The sequence below is a fragment of the Astatotilapia calliptera genome, chromosome 2, assembly GCF_900246225.1.
Source record: "Astatotilapia calliptera chromosome 2, fAstCal1.2, whole genome shotgun sequence".
Lineage (NCBI taxonomy): Eukaryota > Metazoa > Chordata > Actinopteri > Cichliformes > Cichlidae > Astatotilapia > Astatotilapia calliptera.
This window is the reverse complement of record NC_039303.1, coordinates 37,033,597-37,059,577: the sequence shown is the minus strand read 5'-3', so window position 1 is coordinate 37,059,577 and position 25,981 is coordinate 37,033,597. Positions and strand designations below refer to the sequence as shown.

The window sequence follows — 25,981 nt, the reverse complement described above, 5'->3', positions numbered from 1 at the left end:
TGCACTGAAACTAACTGAAACTGAACATTTTCAAAAAAGAGTGGGTTTGCAGATATGAGCAACTCCACCCTGGAAACTAACTGAAAAGCAAATTAAAAACTCTAAAGAAAATACAAATAAAAAGTAAAACTGTAATAGCTCTCAGACTGGAATTTGAATATCCTCTTGCTGAAAGGTGATTTGCTTGGCGGTAGTTTTGTCTGTTGGTCCTAAAATGCCACTTGAGGGCTGGTAACTGTAACGCAATTTGTCATCCTGCGCAGCACAACAGAAATGATGGATTTTCGCTGACGAGCTTGTGCATTATAGTGGTAGAAATCTAAATAATTAAATACGACGAGACTGTATAAAAGTGTTGACCAATGCGGAGCCTGCTGCAGTCAGAGGAACAAACAGATGAATTATGCAGCAGCTATTGCTGTCACCATTACACCACCTTTTTAGGTTACAAAGAGCAAACAATTAAGCTTTTCAAATCAAATCAAATCACTTTTATTGTCACATCACATGTGCAGGTACATTGGTACAGTACATGTGAGTGAAATTCTTGTGTGCGAGCTTTCACTTCACTTGGCTTTGTGTACACTCTTATCCGCCTGCTTCGGGGGAAATTTCTTTCAAGCATCCATCTCAGTGTTGGATTGGATCACCTTCCGTGCTTCCAGGTTGATGGCCTGTGCTGCTGCTGCTCTTGGATCAAGTATTTTCCAGCCTCATGGCTCCATATCCACTTCCACTGTTTTGCTCAGTCATGCGTCTGCTCAGCAGCGTTTCTTTCAGTTGTTTTTATGAGAGCCTGAGCACACTCCCCACCCTTCAGTTTTATATTTTAATCACCACTGTGCATCAGGCAGGCTTCCATCTAGAAAGGGCAGCCCTCTGCCAGGCTTACCACCTAATCCATCAGCAGCCTGTCCGTCAGCCCCCTCTGTGCTGCACACTCGCCAGTCTTGGCCACCACGTGCAGCCCCACTCCTTGTCACTCTTCTCCGCTGTGCTGTGGAAACATCCGAGATCCCTGCCAGCCTGTTCCTCATGTGTTGCCAAAACAACCTTATCTAAGACAGTTGGGATGCAGGTGACATTAGTGCTTATCAGCACGTTTAATGTATGATTCTACAGAGACAGACAGCCACTGGCAAGGCAGCCAGGGAATACTTAATTATATATAGAAAAGCCAGCACTTTCTATAAGCCCAGATAAGTGACATTAATATTTGTGAGGATTTACTTTCAAGTTCTTTCCTAATTTGTTTAGTGTTAATAACCATGTCAATAATAAATCTGTGTCTATGGAAGAGACAGCTAAAAACATTCATCAAAATGTAATTTTATTATTTATTAGCTTTTGTCTTAAAATCTCAGAAAATCCAGCATCATGTAGTGCCCATGAGGGGCAGCACAAAATTTGTTGGAGCTTTTATTTTGAAGGTCGAACAAAGCTTCCTGTAAAGCTCGATGGTCATCAAAACTTTGATATTTGTATAATAAAGCATCAATTCTAAGGCTATTAAGGTGTGCTGAATGGGTTCACAGCTGCTGTTTGAATGGCCTCTGACTCCACGCACTGACCCCGATACACAACCACAGGTTCAACCATTATGAGGTTTACTGAATATTTATGTTTCAGCGGAAAATGTGTCACGAAACTATGTTGTTAGCACAAACCCCTCTGAAACCCTATGATGTAACCTGACCTTTACCGCTGTAGAAATGTAACTGCATGTCATGTTGATGCAGCCTGTAACCATAGTGATTGCCATTTTCAGTACTAGCAATTCCTCCTGTGCATCTCCTGCTACTTTCTCAATATTTTTTATATTTGTTGGAAAGACAAGAACAACGATTGTCTCAATATAAGGAGCCTGGCATCCTTAGAAGTCAGCAACATCCTGTAGGAACATTGCCAAAACTGTCTGAATGGATGTGAGGGAATGTACAAAGGAGTGGAAAAAATTGAAAGACTCTGGGGGGGGGACCACAACAAAGAATGGAGACCCAGAAGTGAGTTTCTATCGGCTGGCACTGCGTATAAAATGCTGGGACATGACCACAAGGTAACACATAATGCACCACGCACAAGCATAAATGCCGGTAGTGACATCGGCCACTTGGTAGGCTCTACAAAGATTCACAGCAGAAGTCTAAATCAGGCCTTAACCAAGATTTATGGTCCAGCAGAAGTAGCAGGTTCGCTGACGGTTTGTTGTCAGACGGAGGCAGTGCACAAAGTTGTACAGCTGGTCTGTGGGCCACTCCTGCTTGTGCTGTTGGTTTCTCGACCAGCTGTGCAGAGGTGCGAAGTTTTAACATACAAAGAGGTGAAGTGAAATCAGGTGTTAGAAACAATAAGAAGTGTCCACTGCAGCCACTGCTGTGCATTTCATGGTGTATTTTTTTGATCTTTAAAGGGTTTTTGGCAGTTCTGCTGCCTCTTTTTTATTTGAGCCATTTGTCAGTATGTTGACATTCTGAAGATGTTTACATCATCCACTTCCAGCAACGTGCAGTCAGGAATTTTTTCATTAAATTCGCCGCGAGTGGCAGGAGCTTCCCAAGTAAAAATGCTCATTTGAAATGTTAGTAGGTGAAATTCAACATTCGTTTCAAGGTATTTATCACACACACAGAACAAAAGGTGATTTTGTGGTTGTTTTTGTTGTTTTTTGTTTTTTTAGCAAAACAAACATAAACCTTTTTTTTAATGTGTTCCAGGCTCAGAATTCAGAGTGATGTGATCACTGATGGTAACATTTCCAGGAAAAAATCAAAGTGCAAAAACTGTAAAACATGAAGACGTGGATGAGCTGATGTAAGTTTTGTGGGGATTTCCCCAAAGCTGTGAGTCAAGTAACTCATCAAAATTTTGGGGGGAGAAGGAGAATAATAGTTCTTCAACTCTCATTACCTTAGTAACTACTAGGTAAGAGTGAGACATTATAGCCTACTTCTTCTATAATCAAGCTATCTCTACCTCACTGGCATTATCCACATTTTTTTCAAGCATATGTGGAGCAGGCTGTGCGCCCTGTAGCATTTTAATAAGACTAGCTGAACCTCGGTCTGTCTGAATAGTTGTAATAGCATGGGGAGGGAGACTGGAGGGATTGAAAGCTGCCAGTGTGCCTGGTGAATCACTGGCTGATAATAATGTGGCACAACACGCCACTAAATCCCCTTCCTGGGTTTGCTGGTGTGTCATATCAAGTTCCCTCTGGCTTCTCTACCCTATGTGACTTCACGGGACACATCCCGTTCTCCATTTTCCACTTCACGTCCTGCCTCCATCACTAACCTGCAGCCAGCCTAATATGTGTTTCTTCAGATACTCAATTTCCCTCACCTCAATGATTCCTCTCTGTCTGCAAGGCAAAGTGGATGTGGCAGGTCACCGTGAGGAGGAACGTGCAAATGCATGTTCCCACTAAGAGATAGATTCAGAGACTAAGAACTTAGAGTTGGGTCTTCATGCAGAGACGCAGACTGTTGTACTGTTTGCTATATTTGTTGTTATGTTGATGTCAGGCAAGGGAAACTCATGATCATGATTTTGGTGTGAAGGCTATCAAAACCGTGGCTCTATGCAATGCAGTAAACTAGTGTTTTTTCTACTTGGCATAGAAACATGTGAATGTGACGGTCTTTATTCAGGTAGAAAAATTCAATAAACTCAGTTGTGCATTTTAAAAGCAAAAATCAATGCAGTACTGACCAAACGAAATATTTAGTTTAATGTTTTGTGCTTATATTACCCTTGGACTCTGTCAGAGTACCTTGGTGTGATAGACCAAAATAATGTTTATTTATCTTCTCATCTTATTCTAAAATTAAAGCCTCTGTTCACCAAGCTACTGACTTTAAACAGCAGGTGGGTGGAGCTTCTGTGCTCACAGCTGTGTACTTTAGATGACAGGGATTACTTGCACATACACTGACCTCATAATTTGAAAATGGTCATTTTTGATGTGAACATCCACCACCGTAATAGTATTTGTATGACTAAAAATAATAAAAAAGCACAATAGGTTCAATTATAAGACCAACTTGGATTCAGTGTAAAAGCCACTAAATCCTTGATTTTATGGTCCCTAATCGAACCATCTGCTGAAATTGATTAGATCATTTGATGAGCAGGTTAGCTGACATCCTGGTTGAGTCTTATTTACAACCCACTGCAAGCCTGCATTGTAAATTTATGCTTGTAGAGATCCTCCATTCGTCTCAATTTTTCCATCAGCTATAGATGGGCAGCAAATCCTGAAACATGAAATAATCTCAGATACCTAAAAAAAGGAAAAAAAGAAGAAGAACCCATAAACTGTGTCTGTTTTTCTGTCATCGTAAGTTTTTGCTGCTGAGCAGAATTTTGTGCCCCCGGTGTGTGAAAGTGTGATGCACACTCAGCTGAAACAGCAGGAAAATTGCAGCTAGCGTGCGTGTGCCAGGAGACAGCCAGTGTGACAGTGTCACAGTGGGATGACGAGGTCAGATGAAGAGGTGTCAGCGGGCACTCCACAGGAAAGCAACACCATCAGTGGCTGGGAAGATGAAATTCTCGCTGCCCTTGCGCCCCGCTCAACCATCCCCCACACCCTCCTCCCATCCCCGAGAGCGCGTTCATTATACGACAATGATCCCGTCTCAGCTAGGTTTACGTTCAGCTAGGTCACAGTCATGCATTTGCACATTTATGGTCAGTTTTAAAAGTATATGTAAAAATGTACTGTTTTATAATGCATCTGACGGATCCATCAAGGTTATCCTTGAAATCAGCCCAAAGACAATCACTGCTCATATTATTGGACTGTGGTGCGAATAATGCATGAAGTCATCGTTTCATGAATTTAATAAAAGCAGTGAGATGTGAATAAATAACAGACAATAACTTGCATCTACATACGTTATCATTTCCTCAGTCAGACTGAGAACAGTTGATATGTTTTGGACATGCGTGACTTACTCTGTGCACTCGATGATGGAGGTGCCGGTTTAGGCCCATCTCACTGGCACATCAAACATGTCACATCAGGTCAAATGGCAGCGCTGGAACACTGGCACAGATTAGTTGTCATTACTCAGCCATTTGTAGATTAAAGCTATTTTTAGAGAACATGTGGCAGGAATTGTGTGGTTGTTGTTGCCTGTTTTAAAATCTGAGCCATGAACTAAATGTCTCATTATTTTGTAGGAGTTTCATTAAAATTTAAGATTGATTTTACATTTGTTCAACTTTCATGTTTGGGCCCCTGAAATCACATTCAGTCTGTGAACACAAAGCTTAAAGTGTGTCTTTGGATAATGCTAACTGCGCTGAGAGTCGTAATAAGCAGCCATTCACGTTGTTTATCTTTAAGGAGTGTCCCATTAAACCTGACATACGACCCATGACACTACAGCTGTCGACTAATCCATCTGGTTTTGCAACATTAACATGAGCCAAAACTTGCCAGATCCCATTACAGCTTGTTGTTCCTGTTCTTGCAAAAAACCAAAAGGTTGAAGTACAGAAGAGCTCTAGTTAAGAATATGTAAAGTGTTTTAGCCCTTACAATTGATCAGACTACAAAAGGAAATATTAGGTTTATGCTTTCACTGTTTACCATTAAGTTTTGGCATCCGCCCCTAAAGAACAGGCTGTCATGTTTTTAACCATTTAATTGAGTTCAAGTTGAGTTACTCAAGCATACGACACCGTTTATTTGTCAAATAGCCAGAAATACCACAAAAAAGGCATCGACACACTCTTTTTTGAATTTCCTAAATAAGTGGCCCACTCATGCTTACACGGACAGCCATTTTGAGCTTGTTAGTGTGTTAATGTTCACACTTTGCTTAATACAGCAAAGAGAGAGAGATGGCACACAAAATCAGCAACAAGAGTGAAAACCTTTTTGTTTCCGCCTTAATCAACAACGAGTATAATAGGCATATCTACCCACCAGCAAATGGTGGTTAGATTGTTATCATATTTAGTTGGAGACCCTACTGTAAATGCGTTCTTTATGCATTGGCCACTGAAATTTAAGTCTTTCCAAAGTATAAGTCTAGACTCTCCAAATAACTGTTTTGTTGCTTGCAGAGATGACAAAAAGGAAAAACGTTTAACCTGTGTGTGTTAACATTTTACAGTTATTCATTGTGATATTGGTTTATTGTCAAATGCCTGAATATAACTTTGGTTATTTGCTAGCGGTTGTTCAGTGAAGGTCTAAATCAGGGGTGGGGAACTCCAGGCCTTGAGGGCTGGTGTCCTGCAGGTTTTAGATGTGTCCTTGAAGAATACTGTAACTGAGTGACTGACATTCACAAAGTCTGTTTCCTGTGTCCATTCCTTTAAATTTCATGGCATATGCCTCTCTCTTTTATCATTCATAAAGTCATACACAGTGGAAAGGTTTCTCTCTCTGCAGATCCTCGCTAAGCCGAGCAGGGCCAGCCCTCTGATGTCAGTGCAAGCCCCAGCTGCCTCTGTTGTCCCTGCACTATCCGCCCTACTGTAGCCCTCCTGAGCCTATGAGGAGCCAGACGGAGCCAAACAGGGAGGGGGGATTAAATCTGCAGCTGCCCTGTTGTTGTTGTGAGTGCCGGTTACAGCATTGTGATCTGATAAGCGACTTATGGATGTTGCTGTTGCTTAGATTGAGGCAGTATCTATATTCCCCTCCAGCTCTTCTCCTCATTCACAAATGGCAGGTGATCGGGAGGGAGGGGGGCTTTCATCTCGGGGGCCTTGGTTCCCATGAATAGACTGTAGCCGCTCTGTCTGCTGAAATATTTATGTGGCATAAATGAATCATGTTGAGATCTGTCTTTGGTGGCGATGAGCTGATATAAATGGCGCATTAGGCTCACTGAGTTATGAGACTGAGACATCCTGAAGTCCAGCGGTTTGGAACTAATTTGAGCCTAATAACAATGGTAAATAGCCTCAGGTTAAGGTGAACAACGTGCAGACTGAGAAGGCTGAATGTTCTGCCTCACTCCTCTAGCTGACTTATTTGGGTACTTGTTAACACGGTAGTTCTGCATGTGTAAAGACAGAAGCAAACAGAAGCAAAGCCAGTCATTTGTGTGTATCCTGTGCTGCTTTTCTTAACAGAGTTTCTTGACTGTTTAGCTGCTATTTGTCTGTCTGTATGGGATCAATATCCGTAGCCCCCAGCTGCCTGCCCCCACCTACCCCGGGTGTGATTGAATATTTGCTTGGGAGCCGTGTTCTGGCCAGGTCACGTGCCTTCTCGGCTACACTTTATTGACAAGCCTTCAAGTCTCTTGCGCTCATTATTCTTTTAGAAGCTATTTCTGGACGAACAAAAAGCCTTTTTACGTTTTCATTTACCTCTAGACTTGCAGTGCACTCTAGCTGATTGACTAATGGGCCTTTCTGAAGAATAAGTCATGGATCCTCGTGAGTCATCACTGTGTAATTAAGTATATAATAGATGCTGGCCCAAAGAAGTTCCACGATGTAGCAAAACTGTGATATGATATCTTGATAATATCTGGGCTACAAGAGATTCGTTTGACGTCAAACATTAATAAGATACTGTTGCTAAAAATACATTTACTCCACAATAACTATTTCCATTTGATCATCTACTTGAAAACATGGATTAGTGCTATTTCTGTGCTATAATGTGCCTGACTGTCACAAGATGCAGTACTGGCTAATATACTTGACTATCAGGTCATTATGGTTCCTGTCACTGGGGCCATTATGTGCATTTTATCTTTTTTTTGTGTTGACAGTCATGCCAGGAATAATTTTCCACGCCCAGCACTCTTGCCTGACCTGAGCTAATATAGTACCATCGGGAGGATGGTAAATCAGCAGGGGTTGGGCTTATCGTTAACCTATCGTTAACAATGAGCTTCATTTGAAAAGACCCGGGATAAAAATGAGCTCATATTCAAGTGTGAAAGTTGTATAGACGTATAGAAAATAATTAGTCTTTCCATGCTTTTAGTATCTTAAACATGCAGAGGCGATTGAAGAGGGGTTTTCCTTGCCTGTCGGTTTCTCGGTGTCTCTGTGACCTGCAGCGTTTAGCAACAGGAATACAGAAACAGACGGGGGAAGACCAGCGTGTCTTGGCCAAGCCTTTCTGGGCCCAGTTTTTTCCCACTGGGCACCCTCTCCAAAATACGTGCGCCCTTGTGACTATTGTTCCACCCGTCTGTCTGTTGGCTGACACAAGCAATAATCCTGGCATCTGGCCTGCATCCAAAGTCATTACGACACTCGGTGGCATTGATCCTTCCTCTGGAGGCTTCCCCTCCAGAGCTGTGTGCGAATCTCCTCCCACTGAGCTTTAAATAGCTCTTTGTTACTTTTTTCGCCCTCTTTTCTTTCCAGGCCTCTTACATTATTTTTATGTTCAGTGCTATGTGTAATATGGGGCTTCAATTAATAGTTGAAAGGTGCTGTTATAAACACAGATTAAGAATGATGCCCACAGTGAATATCCACCAAGTTCACTATTTATGGTCTCTGTATTAATGTCAGGGTAGTTGAGCCGTGACATGCCTGCAGTTAATGACATTAGTGCTGAGAAAAAGCACGGTGTCCACCAGGGAATATTAAGAGCAGATCCCACTGAGACGTGCGGCTGTGGTTCAGTACATTATCTGCAGAGTGTGTGTGAACATAAGGAAAGAAAATGAACTGGATATGGTGGGGGAGGGAGACCATGCGGAGGCCTCTGTGGAGTAGCTGGGAAAAGTTATTTTAATGACCTCCTCAAATTCTCATCCCCAGCTCCTCTGGATGGTACTGTTGGCCTGGTGTGCTACTTTGAAATTTGTCCATGGTTACAGTTCCAGTGCCACTGTAGTAAAATTTTAACGTTTCCATTGTTAATTTGACCCTTGACCTTTAATTAAAATCCCCATTTCAAGTATAGTTTTTGCTCCTGATGTGATTAAAAGCTGCATATCTTCTGATTGGACCCAGTTTTCTCTCTATATAGAGCCAGCTCCTTGCAACATCACCTCAAGTTGCAGTATGTTTTAATGTCCCTGCAAGAGCGAAAACTGCAAGTTTCCTATGAGCAGCACTGACAGTGGGAAGGAAGAAGAGACCTCTGCAGAACCAGACTCAGGGAGGGGCAGCCATCTAATAAGGCTGTGCAGAGACACAATGACATAACACAAATTATGAAACAGAGAAGTTGAAAGTTACTGACATTCAGTAGTGGCATATAAATGCATCAGGAGTGCTTGATAGGCCAAAGTATTTAGTTTACCTCCCAGTTTGTCGAGCCCACCCCACCACTTTCTCGCTCTTGAGCTACTTTTGCTCTTAAAGCCAATTAAAGTGTTCAACATGTAGCCTTTAATTGGATCAGGTGTGCAAGAATAGTAGCCGTATCAAACCTCTTAAGGCTCGACAAGAACAAATCTTAACTCTTCTTAAGACTATGAAACATTCGTGGAACAAACTGGCTGTCATGTAGGGCTGCCACAAACGATTATTTTGATAGTCGACTAGTCACCGATTATTTTTGCGATTAGTCGACTAATCAGATCATCATCCATTAGACGTAAAACTACAGCTTATTGCACCAGCAGCATCTGCTCTTATATAACTATCATTAGCTTACAGCTTTAAGTGTTTAAGGTCTGTGCTAACTAAAAATAAAGACAAGATGATAGTTTATTAAATTTAAATGAAATTTGCAGATTGTTTCGGTGAAGTTTAATAAACTCCTTGCTATCTAAAATATAACAGGACACCGGAGTAAATTCTGGAGCATCTCACACTTCTGATAATCAGCTGTCTGCTTGACGTTTATTCAGCTGTGTAAAAACTATAACTTTAATCTCAGCCAAACCGATTTACTCAGGAACAAATAAAATACTAAAAAAAAAAAAGCCAAACAACATTTTTAAGTTATCTAAGTGACTCATATATATTTAACCTGAGTAGCGAAAGACGGCGGTGGGTTTGAAAATGATTTGCGGGGAGTCCGGTGTTCTCACGGCTCTAGTGACCTAGCCCCCGGCTCGCTATCGAGCTAGTGGGTAACAGACGTCTCCGAAAACGTCGGAGCGCTTTTGAAAATATGTGGTGTCCTGATAAACTGAGCAGATATTTGAGGTTTACACAGCTACATTCTCGCCTGAAAATATGTTAAACGTTTATTTTATGACCCAGAAAGAATAATAAGAGTAATATTAAAACTAACTAGCTGCCGCCATTGTTGGAAACTGAGCTGGGCCGCGCTATGAATTCTGGGACACAGCTGCTTCTTCTTCTTCTTCTTCTTCTTCTTCGGGGTTTAACGGTAGCTGACATCCTTGTACATGCAATGCTGCCATCTTCTGTTTCAGTCTGTTATTACACTCTTAAATCCTGCCACTTATTCCTGCGTCTTTTGTGATCGTACAAAGTTTCAAACGACGCGTCGACTATTAAATCAGTCGTCGACGATTTTGATAGTCGACGTAATCGTGACTAGTCGACAAATCGTGGCAGCCCTACTGTCATGAGAAACCAATCTGGTAATAATCAAGCGACAACTGAGAGTCCAAGTCTAACCTTCTCTGTCGATTTACCCTGATATTATTAGGAAGATGAGACAAATTCATTCGTATCGCCCATAGGTGTTGAGAAAAGAAATACTTTGTCTAGATTTGGGAAATAATTTCTAATGAGGCTTGATCTTTTTTTCTTTCTGGTATTCATCTGACACTGGAAGCAGAGGACACGTCAGCTCATGATGCAAACCTTGGTTGCTTAAGTGTTTGACATATTAGTGATGTATTTTGGATTAAAAGCTTGATTCATCTAACAGGGCAGCAAATAGCACACTGTCCTGGCTTTAGTCTAAATGATGGTGATGTTGACATTACACACCTTTACTGCACCAAGTAAAATACAGAATAGGTGTTCTTAGCTTCCTGTACAGTTGCTTGTGTCACAGTGGCTCAAAGGAGAGAGGAAGAGGACTTGGTTAAACAGCAGCATCACCAGCTGCAACTGGTGCATTGCAGCACCTGGTCTACCCCAGCACACCGGCTCCTGCTGCGAAGGCTCGTTCAGATACAGAGACGCAGCATCAATCACAGCTGCTCAGCCAGCTCCTCCGGCCTGTTATTCCACACAGGCCTTATGCTGCACTTAGCAGCTATACTATCCCTGTCGTTTTCACTCTGTTGCCAGTGTAGAAGGTAATTCCTTGATAACCCAAGCTGCTTAAAGACTTAGCTTCTTCACTAACTTTTTTTTCTTGGTTGGATTTGTTCCCTGGTGTGTAGGCCATCTCTTTTTGGCATTGGTTATCGTTGAAATGCCATTGAGCAGACTTCCTGATGAAACTGAGCAATATTAGTGTGGGATTAGTTCTACAAAAAGACACAAAATAAAGGATGTTGTAGCCATCCATCAAAGGCAAATATTTATATGATCAACAATAACTACAGAAAACTCTTTGACTAAAGCATGGTTCATTTTACTCACACTTAGACCAACTTAGACTTGGACCAGCTATATTTGTGTGCATAGTTTTGGTCCCCAAAGGCCGCTTTGAACCAGGAAAAACATGATCACAAGTTAGCTGTGCTGTGATTTCTTTCCCTGGTAGTCTCTGACACTGAGAATTTTTTTTATGACTTTACAGGTGGTGATATAAACCCATAAACCTACAGTGCTATCTTCTAGCTACACTCTGCAAGCAGTATTATCTTAACTACAGCATAGTAAACTTCCAGAAAGTCCCCCCGTGCTGAAATTGCTTAATAATGTCAAAGTGCATAGAAATGGTTCCTTATGCAGACTAACATATAACAGGAAGAAATTTGCTGTAGTTTTTGCCAGTAGCTCTCTTCTCATCCAGCCCAGACTCAGTGAAGCAGCAGGCCTTTAAGTCAATGTCCTTTCCTTCACCTTTACTCAGTGTTGTTACTCACTGCTAAGTACCTGTCGTCCCAGTGTCACCAGGTGAGCTCTTGGCTGCAAATTCAGTTTTAGTTTTGGACCGAAGAGGTGAGGCCTACTTTCCTGAAAGAGGGATGAACGCACATGCTCTTAAAGAGGAACCACCAAACCGTAAAGTCCGTACAGGATCAATGAATCAACTGTTCAGCAATATTATGTAATGCTGTGGTGTTGCAGGTCTTTCAGTGATTCTTTACATCACCCATTCTCTGAAACGATGTTCTTTGTGTAACACGTAGAAGCGTGAAAACATATTTCAACAGGTGCTCTAAGTCTTTGTTGAGCTGACCATATAATTCTGGGAACAAAGGTCATTTTGGTAAAAGAGTATACAGTGTGTTCTTGAGTAAATAGAACCTTTAATAAAACATGGCTTTAAAAGATAACAAAATATAATACTGGTGTTTTTCAGGGTGCCAATTTTTTTAGTATGCAGGAAAAACCCTTTTCTTCTTCTTGGTGCACAAAGAATGAACTACGAGAAATCGTTAGCTTATTGCAATATTGTTTACACTGTTCATACAAACCGCTTAATAATAAACAGGAAGAGCATTTACTGACTTAGTTGGTGTCACTCTTAAACCTCCTGTTGCTGTGTCCATCCATGGTTTGTCACCTCACTAATCCAATATACTACCTATGCAGATCTGTTGCCTCGTGTAACAAGGCTGTGATGGTGAACTCCCAGCCATGTAAACAACTACGGGGCATTTATTTTTAGCCCAGAGCACATGCTAAGGACAAAGTATAAGGAGGCGATGCTAGCAGTCACTCCTCAATAATCTATGTAAAGCCAAGTGGATCATTAAAATAACAAGTAGCTGTAATCTAAGATTCATGGTTTGTGTAACATGAGTGAGAAAGTGCTAAGTGAAAGGTGAGAGCAGAAAGGAAAATTAAGAGTGGTGACAGCGTGAAGTGTGACTTTGGAGAATGTGTTAGCGTTCTTTGTTTTGACTTGACATTATAAGAAAGACATACTGCAGGCAGGGGCTTTAGCAGCAGGCTGCAGCTGGGGCATATCCAGGCAGGGCTCTGGTTACAGCCCCTCCTGACACTGGGTTTTGTTGTTCGTGCTTCCTGCCAGCTTTCCTCCCTCCTACGTTTGTGCCTGAGAATGGTCCTTCTTTCCATTTTAAACACCTTATCTATAGTTGTGAAAGCTTTGCTGTCTCCCTTTTTGCCTCCCTCTAACACCAACACACTGTATGCTAGGGAAGACTAGCCAGCATCCAGTGGATCACATGTATGCAATCTGAGTAGGAGTACTGTTGACTTTGAAGTTTTACATTAGCGCTGCCCTGTGAGCATTGCTCACGTCATTAATCCAGACATATCAATTAAAAATTAAGTATAGGGAAATGTGAACCCCAGAAACCTTAAAGTGGACATTTACAGCTCCGTGTTTATGTTTGTTTGGGTCTGCCGGAGCTACTGGAGACTTTCGGTTCAAAATAATCCAGGTTGCTGGTTGCTGTGGCATCTGCGCTCATGACAAGAACTGAGATGACCATATTAAAGATGTCCCCTGATACTCATACAGAAAAGGCTGATAAGAAACGTTTAACGCAGTCTGAATTTTGGCTGTTTAGGGTTACATAACCATATGTTGACCTCATTCATTATTTGAAGCCTCGTTCTTGTCCAGTTTTATGATCAAAAGCTATAACAGCAAATATGTAGGACAGGAAGTAAGGAGAAGTATAATAGGTTCCTTTTTATGTCTCAGCTTTTTCCCCTTTCAGCAGAATTAAGCAAAAATACATATTTGATTTTCTCTTCTTATCTTCCAGGCTACATGATTCCTGTCAAATATTCTTCTGTACTACTCTCCAGTGTTTCAGTTTAAAAGGATCTTTACCTCAGCAGGACATTTGTTGTTTTTTTAGTGTGTTTACCTTATCAGGAAGGGGGCACTTTAAACGTCAACTGCTGCAAGTATAAAGTTCAGGACTAAACCTCACTTCTATTTGCATGTGTGAGAGGAGATGAGAGATGTGTACTTCCCATTTCCAGTTCTGCACTAAGCAGTTTCATGCTTTGTGCTTGATGTTGCTGGCAAGTTCCAGGCTGCAACGTCCCTAGACGCATGACGCAGCATCTGCCTCCTGCATAGAAAGCATGCATTTTAAAGGCCTAAGCATTATACCCGTCTGCATCTGCAATGTGTTAGTCCTTGTTTTTAGTGGCAAAGTAAGATGCAAAAATGCCTTTTACAAATCAAATATTTAGTCAGGGTTTTAAAAACAACAAGGAAAAATGTGTTACACGCATAAGCATCTCTGCGACCCACATACAGCGCTCACGAGGCCTCGCTAGTTTTGTTTTAGCCAACAGAGCTCCATCCCACTTTGCTGAACTCGGTACTTGGTGGGAGTCAAACAGTGCCTCGTTTTTCCAAAGGAGTGGAAAGAAGAATTGCATCCATGTGGGGACAGATTTTTCAGCACTAAATGTACCAAATCTGCTAACAACCTTCTTTTCTTTTCCTTGCAGAATAGTGTGTGATGATTAACTGAACAATGAATGGAGTTTCTGCTGTTCATAATTGAAAAAGTTTTCAAAGAATTTGAATTATATTGTATATTTTTTGTTGCACTTAAGTGTCTCAGATCGTCAGATACGACTGAAATGCTGTTTTAAAATGATAATTTCATTATTAAAGGAAAAAGGTCAATAGAAATATACCTGTGGTATGCCAGTGCTGCCCTTCTTCCTGTGTAGGTGAGTCACACTGTCCACACAGAGTAGGTGATTTCCTTTTCGGTGTGTAATAGGGTTTTTCTCCAAGTTGGTGTTTTACTGTGAAGGTAGTAATACAAGATGTACTCTCAGTGACATGTCATTTGGCAAGCCTATTGTCTTTCCGAGGTACCTTCTCACTCCATTAGGATAACAACTTGACCGTATAGTGGCATCAGATCATCACGCCCGAGCTGAGGCAAGCTTAGCATACATCACTTACAAACATCTTCTCAGTGATTGTGCAGACTGCAGTGATTGTAGCCTACAGTAATAACAGTTTGGCTAATGTATTGTGCATTGTGTGCTAGGAAAACACTTTGCAGAGCATAATGCATTATTTTGAATTCAGAGTGCAAAAATACTTTGCTTTTGTTAATAAATCTGAAAGAAAAGCTGTTGTATATGAGTCTAAAACCTCTAAAGCGCCAAGGTCAGCTGAGCTCTCTATTGATTTAGTTTGAGTTGGACTTTTCCTTTTCCTGACTCCGAAGGGTCCTTTGGGTGCGTTTCGACACGCACTAACTCAAACACTTCAAAACCCCTTTTGATCTCACTTTTATTTGTGCTCAAAGCAGACTTTTTGAACTTATCAAATGTCTTTCCCCCCATGCTGCAGGATATGAAAAGACAGAGGACGCATCAGAAAAGACATCCTTAGCTGACCAAGAAGATGCCCGGCTCATATATCTCAACCAACCACAGTTCACCAAATTTTGCAGCAATCGAGTCAGGTAAGGAGATGTTGAGTTTCTAATAATCATGGCTGCATCTAGCCTGCAGTCTTAGAGCATACTTGTTGAAATAGGTAGTGGGCAACTTGAGCAGTAAGTAGAACCTAAGTTTGTGTGGTTTTAGATTCTGCAGTTTCATTTTTAGCTGCGAGCATGGTGATTTTCTTCAACACATTGGCTTTTTCAGCTTTTTTTTTTTCAACGATGCATGAGCACTCAGGTGGAGTCCTGGGTGGCATCCGTGTTTGGACGGTGGAAAGGTTTGGCTATGTCAGCAATGGTTTCATTCGCTACACTTTTAGGGATACTGGTCACCTGTGGTTGTTGTGTCATTACTTGTGTCAGAGGATTGTTGGTAAAAATGATGGCTAGTGTTGCGTACCCTGGACGGGTGGATTCAATCTACCTGAGGAACTTAGATGCCATGGAGTGGGCCGAGGAGTGATACAACACGAGGTGTGGTGACATTCCTTTTTTGGAATGTCAAAAGAGGGAATGTGGAGATACAGAAATTCTTTTATTGCTGCCATATAATCTGCATCATTGTAACTGCATTAATAACATTCTTTACAGCATTATTTCATCTAATAATGTTTCTCACAGTATTGATACTGCATTACAGCTGTTTATTGAAGATGTCCATTTGAGGATCCTTCCATTATGTTAACTTTTATTACAAGTACGGTTAGAAGTATTTTACACACATGGCATATCTGAGCTTATTTTGAGTTGATGTTCAGTTCATTAAGGGTTTTAAGCTTCACTGGCGTGACTGTCCAGGTGATCCATGCTGAGGGAAACTAGAACATAGAAGGATAACTGCATGCTTACAGTACATATAATACATATAATCTAGGAATGTGTCCGGCCTGAGGCCTCAACTCATTTGGTGTCTCACTATATTTTATTCTACTTGGTAACAGACGATCAGAGTCAATAATTAGCCTCAGAGACCCTGAGGGCTTGAAGTTTATTACCTTGTATGGACGGTGTTATAGAAAAGAGAAGTTCTATGTCTGCTTATAGCTATTAAAGATGTACGATTAACTGTGACTAATGTCTGGAACCTATTTTAATCTGTCATTGACGCCATGGGGGGCGTGTACCCCACTGCTTTATAAGTGTCCACAGCCTGTATTTTGGTCAGAAGACATATGTTGATGTTTTCTCCGGGCTGTTAATAAACTCATCGTTTGATTGCACTTTTCTGGGGCCTCCGTGGTTTGTGACACTGCTCTACATTGATCGATTTCGCGACAACATGTATCGCCTGCTCATGCTTCATGATGAACCAGCAGCCAAACATGCTTTAACCCTAAATTAACCTGCAGATTTACAATCACATGATTTGATCATTTCCAAGTAGCAAACATTTAGAAGAGTTTTCAGATCTTTGTAGCAGATACTGTGGAAATTTGGAGCAGAAATAGTTTCAGTCTCTTTGCGATCCCTTTTCTGGTGTGATTGCAAAGTAGAGGTGAGAAATAAAGCCTCAAAATATCACAATATTTCTAGAAAAATGGAACCCTATTCCTGATGATATTTCTGAAAATACCAAACATTTTATTGACATTTACACCCTCCAGGCAGCAGCACTTGTAAATGTAAGTATACGAAGGGCATTTTCCATTCTTCTTTTCCCATGATCTGCTGTCAGGCAGTGATGACACACTACTTAATTCAAAGTATGAATCTATTACCACAAGGTTCCAGCAGCAGTAGCATGACACTGCAGTAGTAGTGACACAATATTATATCTAATGACACAGCAGTACCCTGCTGCATTGACTAAATAGCAGGCTAGTCTGTCAGACTTCTAATATTGACTTCTGAATAAGCCATAGCTGAAACACTGTACAGATCACCTGCTCTTGTGCTGTAGAGAGAGTTCAGGTACAGCCATGACAGCACCCTTAGCCATATGATATTTGATACCTGCAAGATTTGTAATGCTGGTGCTGCATCAGTGCATATACCCAGACTGGCCTGTTTATCTTCTTGCGTATCTTGGAGAAGTGGAGTGCTTTTAGCTTTAAAGGTCAAGATTGTTGGGTCAGGCCTCCCTCTGTCAAGGAGTGTTACGGTTACCATTCCTGCCTCACAAACAGCGTGCTTACACAGAGACCGCTACAAACTGAGCTGGATTAGTAAATAGAAAGAAGCAAACTAGGATGGAGCCCATTGTTACCTCAGCTTCATGAGTTTACAACATAAATCAGACAACAGTAAATATGAGGTATATTTTTTATTAGCACAGTTTGTTTTACTCTGTGAGGCCGATTCTCAGCTTCACAGTCAAAAATATGCGTTTAGTTTTTTAACTTTTATTAGTTAATTTTATTAATATCTCCATTACTTTAGTTTTGTTATTACTTATAAAGACCATCGTCAGTGAGACAAAATACATATTAAAATCTGCTTGGAGTACCATATGATTGATATTTGAATAACAGTAAAAAGCACTGGAGGTTTAAGAAATATGGCTTTTAAGATTGCATCAAACATTTGCTGAAGGCAGTGGCCTGATGTGTGCTGTGTCACACCAACTCTAAGCCGTCTAAGTGTTCAAAGACAGTAGTGATGATATGAACATACTTTGGTTAAAATAGGTTAGATGTTAATAATAATAAATATGGCATTATCTCAGCATTGAACAGCTTGCAGATTGACTCTGTGTTCATGAAGGTTCGCCTTTGGCGGGTTTAGAAAAAGATTTATTTGTGCTTTAAAGCGGAGACCTGATTTGTTGCTGTCTCCAATGTTGCATGGTCTTTGACACATCTTCCCACTGCTTACATGTCATTGTCCACCATCACATGCATATTTCTCCTGTTAGCTAATGGATCTGCATCATGGGTCTGCGTCCTGTGTTAGGGTTTTAGTGAATTGTTTGTTCAGCTGCACAGTTTGTCGTGCAGATCTGGTCGTAATGGAAAGGCGAATAATTGCTGGGATGTTGACAGGCAAAGAGGGGTGGCTGTGCAAACCATTTTCCTGTTGAGCATTCAGGAAATGCTGCTCTCTCTTTTGAGGAAAACAAGGAACATATGAATAGACGCACACTGACGTGGGTCCAAACACACAGTGACCCAGACATGCAAATTACTTTAATTGTTTTGGTATGTGTAGCTTATTTTGTCTCACTTACTGAATCACAGCAACTAATCTTTACTGCGTAGGATTTATTCTTGATATATTTGGTGTTCTGTTAAATAAAATTTGAAGTTTTGTGAATAATGAGTCAAGTTAATTATATAATGCATGCGATGCCCGCCATGCCCGATTCACTAATACTTTAATGTAAAGGTACTGATGTGGCGTAGACACTGAACATCTCAAGGATCTGAGAGGACATTGAGACATAATGGCTCAATGTCCTAAAGTGTCTAAGCCAAGTCGAACATTATCAAAGCATCCTGTCTGAGAGTGCATTCATCCTAAAGAAATGATGTATTCATTATTATGAATGTAAGATATATAAGAAGGAGATGGAGAGATTTTATTAACCTGAAAAAAGTTCTATAAAAAACCTTTCAGAATAAAATGTTGGGTTGTTTCCTGCAGCCACTTTATTCAAAAAAGAGTTTTTGCTGACATGAAAGAGAGACCTACTTATAAAAACGTGTGAGCTGGAAAACCAGCGAAGGTTTCACTGCATGCTGATGGACTGAGGGGCTAGGCAGCTTCAGTGCTGTCACAAATCTGCTGACAAGTAGGACCACACAGACTGTGGTGAATTTAAATAACTCAGAATTTGTACAATTACATGAAACTTGCTTTAAGGAAATGTAGAACACATCACTATACTAGCAGTAGTATAGTAAATATGGGAATGCCAAATATAAAAGGTAGAACCAAGCAACCAAGACCCAAGACACGAGCTTCTGGTTTCTGGGGAAGAGAGTGAGAGAGTTAGTGCACTAGCTCTCTTTTTTATCAGTCGGCTGCTGACGGGCGTGCTGCTCTCTGGACCCGCATCCACCACAAAACCAGGAAGAAAATGCAGATAAAAAAAATAAGCAGAGTGGGAGGGGTTATCACAGTGCAAGACAGCAATGCTGAACAAAGGGAGATGGGCTCAATGTGCTGTTGCTCAAAGCTATACACGAATTATGAAAATATAAGAACACAGATAAGGGGCCCAAAAACTTTGCACATGTCCCGATCAGTTGTTACACAAATTACCTGCAGTCAGACACACAGTCCAGGGCAGCGTGTGGTTCCGCTGACGGTGGAATCCCAAGGCCGAAAAGCTAAAGTTTCTGTTGACAAGAAAGTCAACACCTTTGCAGCAGTTTTATTTGACACAATCTTCACTGAGATCTTTAGACTTTAAACTAAAACTCAACATGTCTGACTCTAATTCCTGTATGGTTATTCTCTGCTTAAAAGCTATGTGAACGTCTGAAAAAGGCAGAAAGTGCATCTTTTAATCCAGAATAACATCAGTCCAGATCAGACTGTGTCATAACTGTAATGCAGCTTGTACACATGAATGCTGAAGAACGAATGTTAGGATTTAGAAAAAGTTTTCAGTCAGACTCAAATGCAATATGGCAGAGAGGCAGGGTCGCGATTAGGCTTTTAAGCTTATTTACTGAGTGTCATCATCTGGTCTCTCCGGTCTGAGTCCACAGCTGGTTAACCTTGTTCCTGTTTGTGGTCCCTGGAAACACGCATGGCTGAAAACTCCATAATGTGCTCATAGTGGCACTCATTAGAGGTTGTAATGCAGCAGGAGACATTAATCATCTGCTGGCTGTTCTTCAGGGTTGCCCTCCTATGCTTGTGTGTTAGTAAAACAATACGAGCCATATACTGTAAATAATACTGCAAATGATGGTTAAACATGCTAAACACTCACTATACACAATACAGCCGCCATGATGTCAACTTATTTTCAGATGTCTTTGTTTTGCTTGTCATGTTTTTCAATAATCAAATACTGATTTTCAGAATAATAAAAACAAAAATTCTTTAACAATTCTTCTGTAATTGTTATATTCATTGACAGCCTTGTTAACGATCTGAAGCATACCCTGCTTTACTATTCTGATCTACACTAATGGGGAATCTATTGAAAAATCAAACAAATTAAAACTAACCGTGCCATTGTGTTAACTAAGACTTGAAACTAGCAGTTCAGACTATGAATCACAGAGCAAGTGAGTTGAGTACGACTAACATTTAAAGAGACAAACGTCTTTTTTCAAACCAGAGGAGTCGCCCTGTCGAGTTATAAAGGTGAGTACAGGTTTATGTCCTCATTGGCTTTTTAGACTCAGAAGCATTATTCATCTTTCATATCCACTCTATGGTGTTTGCCAACGAGCAGTGGTGAAAAGTAACTTAAGCCCACGTGAGCTACGATGTGAAGAAATAGTGGTTTGCTGGAAGTCTCTTCCTGTGAACATGGGGTTCTTCCTTTCCACTGTCACCAAATGTTGGTCACTGTTTTCTCTTTAATACTGCAGGATCTGAGCCAACTATTGTTATTAATTAGCACTCTTTAATGAAATATGATATTATGTTTAAATAAATGGCAGAGGCATGGTTGAAAATGTTTAGCTGTCTCTTTGTTTCTTTTAACTAGCACACTAATCTTATTCAAAGATTAAACAAACAAAATAGGCTTTCATGATAACATTATACTCTGATTTGTGAGTAAGTGGAGGAAGTGCTCCTCTCATATCTTCTTGATCTCAGCTTACTCCCAGGAAACAAAATGAAGGATCCATAATCATCCATTAAGATGTATTATTGGAAGTGATTCTGTGTACAAAGGTAACCAGAGATGATTGGGCATATGCTCTGCAGCTTACCCCCATGAGATCAGAAGGCTTGAAGAAAATAAATCACAGAGAGCATGATGCATCCCCAGCCACACGTTCTTTGTATCTCAGGGGCAGACTGTATAACTATACACCACAGTGCTTAGATGTTTAATATCCAAGGGACTTGCCATTTATTAATTTAAAGGTACTCGTGGTAATCTTTTAGCTGTATGATGTATGGCAAAATATTTAATAAAGGAGTGCAAGTGTGTGATCAATGGGTAAAATACAGTTAAAATTTTCACTAAGCAGTAAACCTGATCCTTTTAAACTGTTTTACTTAAAAAACAAACCCTGACATTACAGAAATTCAGCAAATCAGATGACGAGGACGGACGCAACAGAATATGGTGTGTAAGCAAAACCCAGGTCTTTCTTTCTCAACCAATCAGACAAACAAAGGGACACAGAAAATATTCTTCCTCCTTCCTTGTATTTGCATGTCTGACTTGTTGGTTGACTTTTTAGTCTTAGTTTCCTCTGATGATGATTGTAATTATGTATAATTATTCTACCCGAATAAAGCGACTTGGTTTCAGTTTTGCTTCAGTGTACAGTTGTTGTTTTAGCCTGTTTGTTGTGTTTTAAGGAAGTAGGAATGTGCAAATCTAGCTTTTTCCTGTTCTGATCTTTATACTAAGAGTTTGGCTTTGACTGCTGCATGCTGTCACTTGGAGTCGTAATAGTTTGTTTCTTGTGTGCTGACAGAAGCAGGTGAAGTGAGATAATAATTAATCGAGTTGAAGATGACATTATGTTACCAAATGTGTCATAAAAACGAACGTCTTCCACTCCTCTTTGCACGAGTCTCTCTGAGTAAGCATAATGAGAGGGGAATTTGAGAGACACTGAAGCCTCATCATCTGAACTTTGGGTAAAAAAGGAAAAGCGGGCGGCTTTGAAATGCCTCTGAAATGCTGCTGTTTGCCTCTTAGCTTCCAACTTGTTGTGTTAGCTCTCCAGCTAACTTGCTGCTGCTGTGGCATTGTGAGTGAACATGGAACACCTGCTCAAAACCCCACCTACAGGTTACCCAGAGATTTTAATTATTACACAAATTGAACGAAGTATATGCAGTCCAAGACCAAGTATCAATGAAAGGAAGAGTTGTTCTGATGGGTCTTTGTGAGGCTGGTATCACACTGTACTGCTGTCAGAACAATGCCTTTATGTTGCTCTAGAGCTGGGCGATAGAACGATAACGATATGTATCGCGATATAACTTTTACTCGATAGAGAAATTAAGCTATCGCGATAGACCTCGCCGCTCTTGTCCTCAAAAAAAAAAAAAAAAAAAAAAAGGTCAGCCAATCCAAATTAAGTAGCGCAGAGCCGAACCAATCACAGCCGCAGCGTCACGTCGCGTGACTTGTTACGTACAGCACAAGTGCCAAGCCGCACGTGTGTTTGTTTGGGAAGCAGCCAGCGGGTAATGAAGGAAATGAGTGTGCCGACTAGAAAAATCAACCGAGCGTGACCGAAGAGAAAACAGATGATGGTTCCAACGCCGGAGAGATTGTCAAACGGAAGAGCCATAGAAGTTCCGTAGTGTGAAGGTATTTCGGCTATTTCAAGTCTGACAAAAAACAGAGTAGCTGCACTGTAAATGTGCCGAAAGCAAGTCTGGAAATACAATAAACTGGTGCATGCGTCACACTGTGCGCCACGTTATTGTTTCGGGGAAATGAATTTCTACAAGACTGTTACTGTTAATTCTACTCTCTGCAGTGTTTAAATGCTTACATATACACACAGTTACTGTCCCTCCACACATACGACTGTTCTGCTTCTATGCCCCAGCTTTGTTTACTTTTTCCCACCGAGGCTTCTAGACTTCTGATTGGCCAACATTTCTGCACGGTTAGGAATCTAGCGCCACCTGCTGCTTTGGCATGTTCATAGCAGCGTTTTCCTTCATTTCTGCCTTTATGTGTGGACGGGATTATTTTTTAAAACGAAAACGGAAAATCTCCGTTTTCAAAAATACCCGTGTACGTGTGGACGTAGCCTCAGTCTCTGACTGGAAGCGCTAATTCGTCATTCGGCTTTTGTCAGACTAAAGTAACTGTTAAAACTGTTTGAAAAGCTCAGCTATACAACAAGGAGAGATTGAGAATTTCCTTTTAGTTCTCAGTTTATTTGATATTGACAAAAGTTAGTCAGTTTTGTCTGTTCTTCTGTAAAACAAACTAAGATTTATTTTTAGAATTAATATTTTGTTTCTAAGTGGAATTGACAATTTAGTCTGTTTCGTTTGTTCTATTTTGAAACTTAAACGCTTTAGCGGCTGCCTTTTGTGTAGTTTGCAATATTTGCCTTTATTTATCTGAAAAAGTCTCATGTTCCTTAAGTACATCTACCCTGTTGAACTTATTATGGGAAATAAATATTTAAATAAAAACAAGCTGCTGATTATTTCACATTTTACTTGTGAGCAACGGCACATTTAAGTCTTACAAATATAGTTATTTGGCTTATATCGTGATAGATATCGTTATCGCCTGAAATGAAAAAAACATATCGTGATATGAAAAAATCTCATATCGCCCAGCTCTATGTTGCTCTCTTTTTTTTTTTTTTTTTTTTTGGCCTGTCCCGTTTGGCTCTTTTGCATCAGAATTGTTGTCTAAAGGCAAAGAAAGATGCCCAACGGATTTACTTTACCAAACTGACCATCCCAGCCTTGCCGTAATGGTCCATTTGATTCACCTTTTATTGTTTATTTTATTTTCACTTACTGAATACGGGACAGACTTGACTGGGGGAAAGAAGGGGAGAAAGAAAGAGGGAAAGAGAAACAGCTGAGAAGAGGGACGGGGGAGAAGGGCAAAAGACAAAAACCAACAGAACGGGCAGAGAAAAAAAAATGCATATATCAGTCACCTGGATCACCTGCTGAGAAAGAAAAAAGAAAGCAAGCAGAAGAGAACAAGAGTAATAGAATAAACAACATCACAATGATATATGGGAATATGACAGTAAATACTAAATGTTAAACATTATTGTGCAGCACATAAGATCAACAGAACACAGTGTGCTTTGAGGTAGGAGCCAAAAAGGGTGTAGTTTGTGGGTGTGATCACCCGTGTGTACACCTGTGAGCATGGACGTGCTTGTTTTTAAAAGGTTCCTTCATGTAATAATCTGCTAGAGGGTGTGGGGGGGCCACAGCCCCGTCCTCCAGGGCGTGAAGCAGGTGTGGAGGAGATCAAAACTCCAGACATCCAGAGGCCCCCAGAACACAAGAGACCAAGGAAGACCAACAGAGGGGCAGCCGCGCCACTGTCCCAGAAAGAGCTGAGGAGAGTCCCAGATGAGGGCTCACTCAGCAGCCGCGGAGCAGAAGCCAGGGGGAGTTGCAGTGACGCGCCCGTGAGCTCCGCCGGCAGCCAGCTGCGCCTGAGTGACCGAGCCCCAGGCCGAGAGGCCGGGGGCACCCCACCTCCGAAGTGGCCCGAGCGAGCCCCAGGCTCCAGGCCCCGATAAGCGGCCGCCAAGGAGTGAGCCGGTGTGTACCTGGACGCCCATCCCCGGACACAAAGAACCACCAACGCACCGATGTCTGAGGGGGTCCGCCACTGGCAGGGGAAGTGGTGGTAGGGAGAGATAGGCCTCCAAACCTTGGAGGGCCTGAGATGTCCCCAGAGAGGTGGCGCCTGATACCCAACCTGACATATAGACACAGACATACAGGCACACACAGACACAAACATCCATTCCCACCCTCATGCTCTCATATGCACTTACTCCACACTCAACCAACGTGGAGACAGACATGAAGAGACGCTGTACACACGATCACACTCCCCAAGCGTACTCTACAAACCGGGTCTAGGTGCCCCCGCCCCTGGAGGGGGGAACTGCACCCAGACCCAGGTGGTGTTTCCCTTTTCCCTGCAGTGGGGGGAGGCAGACCGCCCCGACTCCGCAGCAGCAGGAAGGCTCCACACTCCAGACCGCAGTCGGACGGCCAACTCCTCCTCCTAGTCCTAGCCCCCCCCGCTCCAGCAGGCCGCAGAGAATGGGGGTGAGAGAAGACTCCAAACCTCCCTCCACCCGCTCATTGTAATGTTGATGCATGTGTGTTCTAAGGTGCATTTAAAACCCAGGAGGGCATGGAGCTACCTGCCAGAGAGCAGCAGGTAAGCGCATGGTCCCTCCTGCTAGCCCTCAATGTCTACGTGTATTTAAAATTGAGAGGTGGGCAACGATGCCAGGGGTGGGGTGTACACCCTGATGGTACTTTGGACTCCGTGTATCGTGCCCACCCCCAAGATCCTATATGTATGTGTAATGAGAGTGTGAGTAATGTGAATGTCTAAGTTGTGGGATAAAATTGAGGCAGAGGCAGCCAGAAGGGGACAGAGGGGGGGGGTAGCCTCCTCTGCACCCTGGTGACATACCCCTACTCCAAGGCCCTGCATGTGTGGGTGGTTGTGGTGGAGCGGGAAGAGGGAGGCAGCTCTCTTGCTTTGCCAGACAGATGCAGTGTGTACCAGGCCGGCATGATGACAGTTACTGTGTTTATTTTCTTCATTCCTCCGTGCTGCAATTCAAAGCTTGTCCGCTTTTCTGCGACTACATTGTGCTTCTGGGTGTGCTACAAGTGAAATTGCAAAAAATATGCTTGTCATCTATGATTCAGACTAACAGGAGGGAAACAATGATATCACTGATGTTGAACTGCATATGCTCGTTGCACTGTACTTGCTGATATTCTGCATGTGTATGTCT

At 41.7% G+C, this 25,981-nt stretch overlaps 1 protein-coding gene across 8 annotated transcripts in view; it reads left to right on the top strand.

Annotated features, from left to right (window-relative positions):
- Positions 1–25,981, top strand: part of atp8a1 (ATPase phospholipid transporting 8A1) — a 108,401-nt gene that overhangs the window by 3,543 nt on the left and 78,877 nt on the right. For all 8 annotated transcript variants that reach the window (XM_026146616.1, XM_026146599.1, XM_026146608.1 and 5 more), the window contains exon 2: positions 15,299–15,413. In XM_026146616.1, the coding sequence (XP_026002401.1) occupies positions 15,299–15,413 (115 nt within the window). The remainder of the gene's footprint in view (positions 1–15,298; positions 15,414–25,981) is intronic.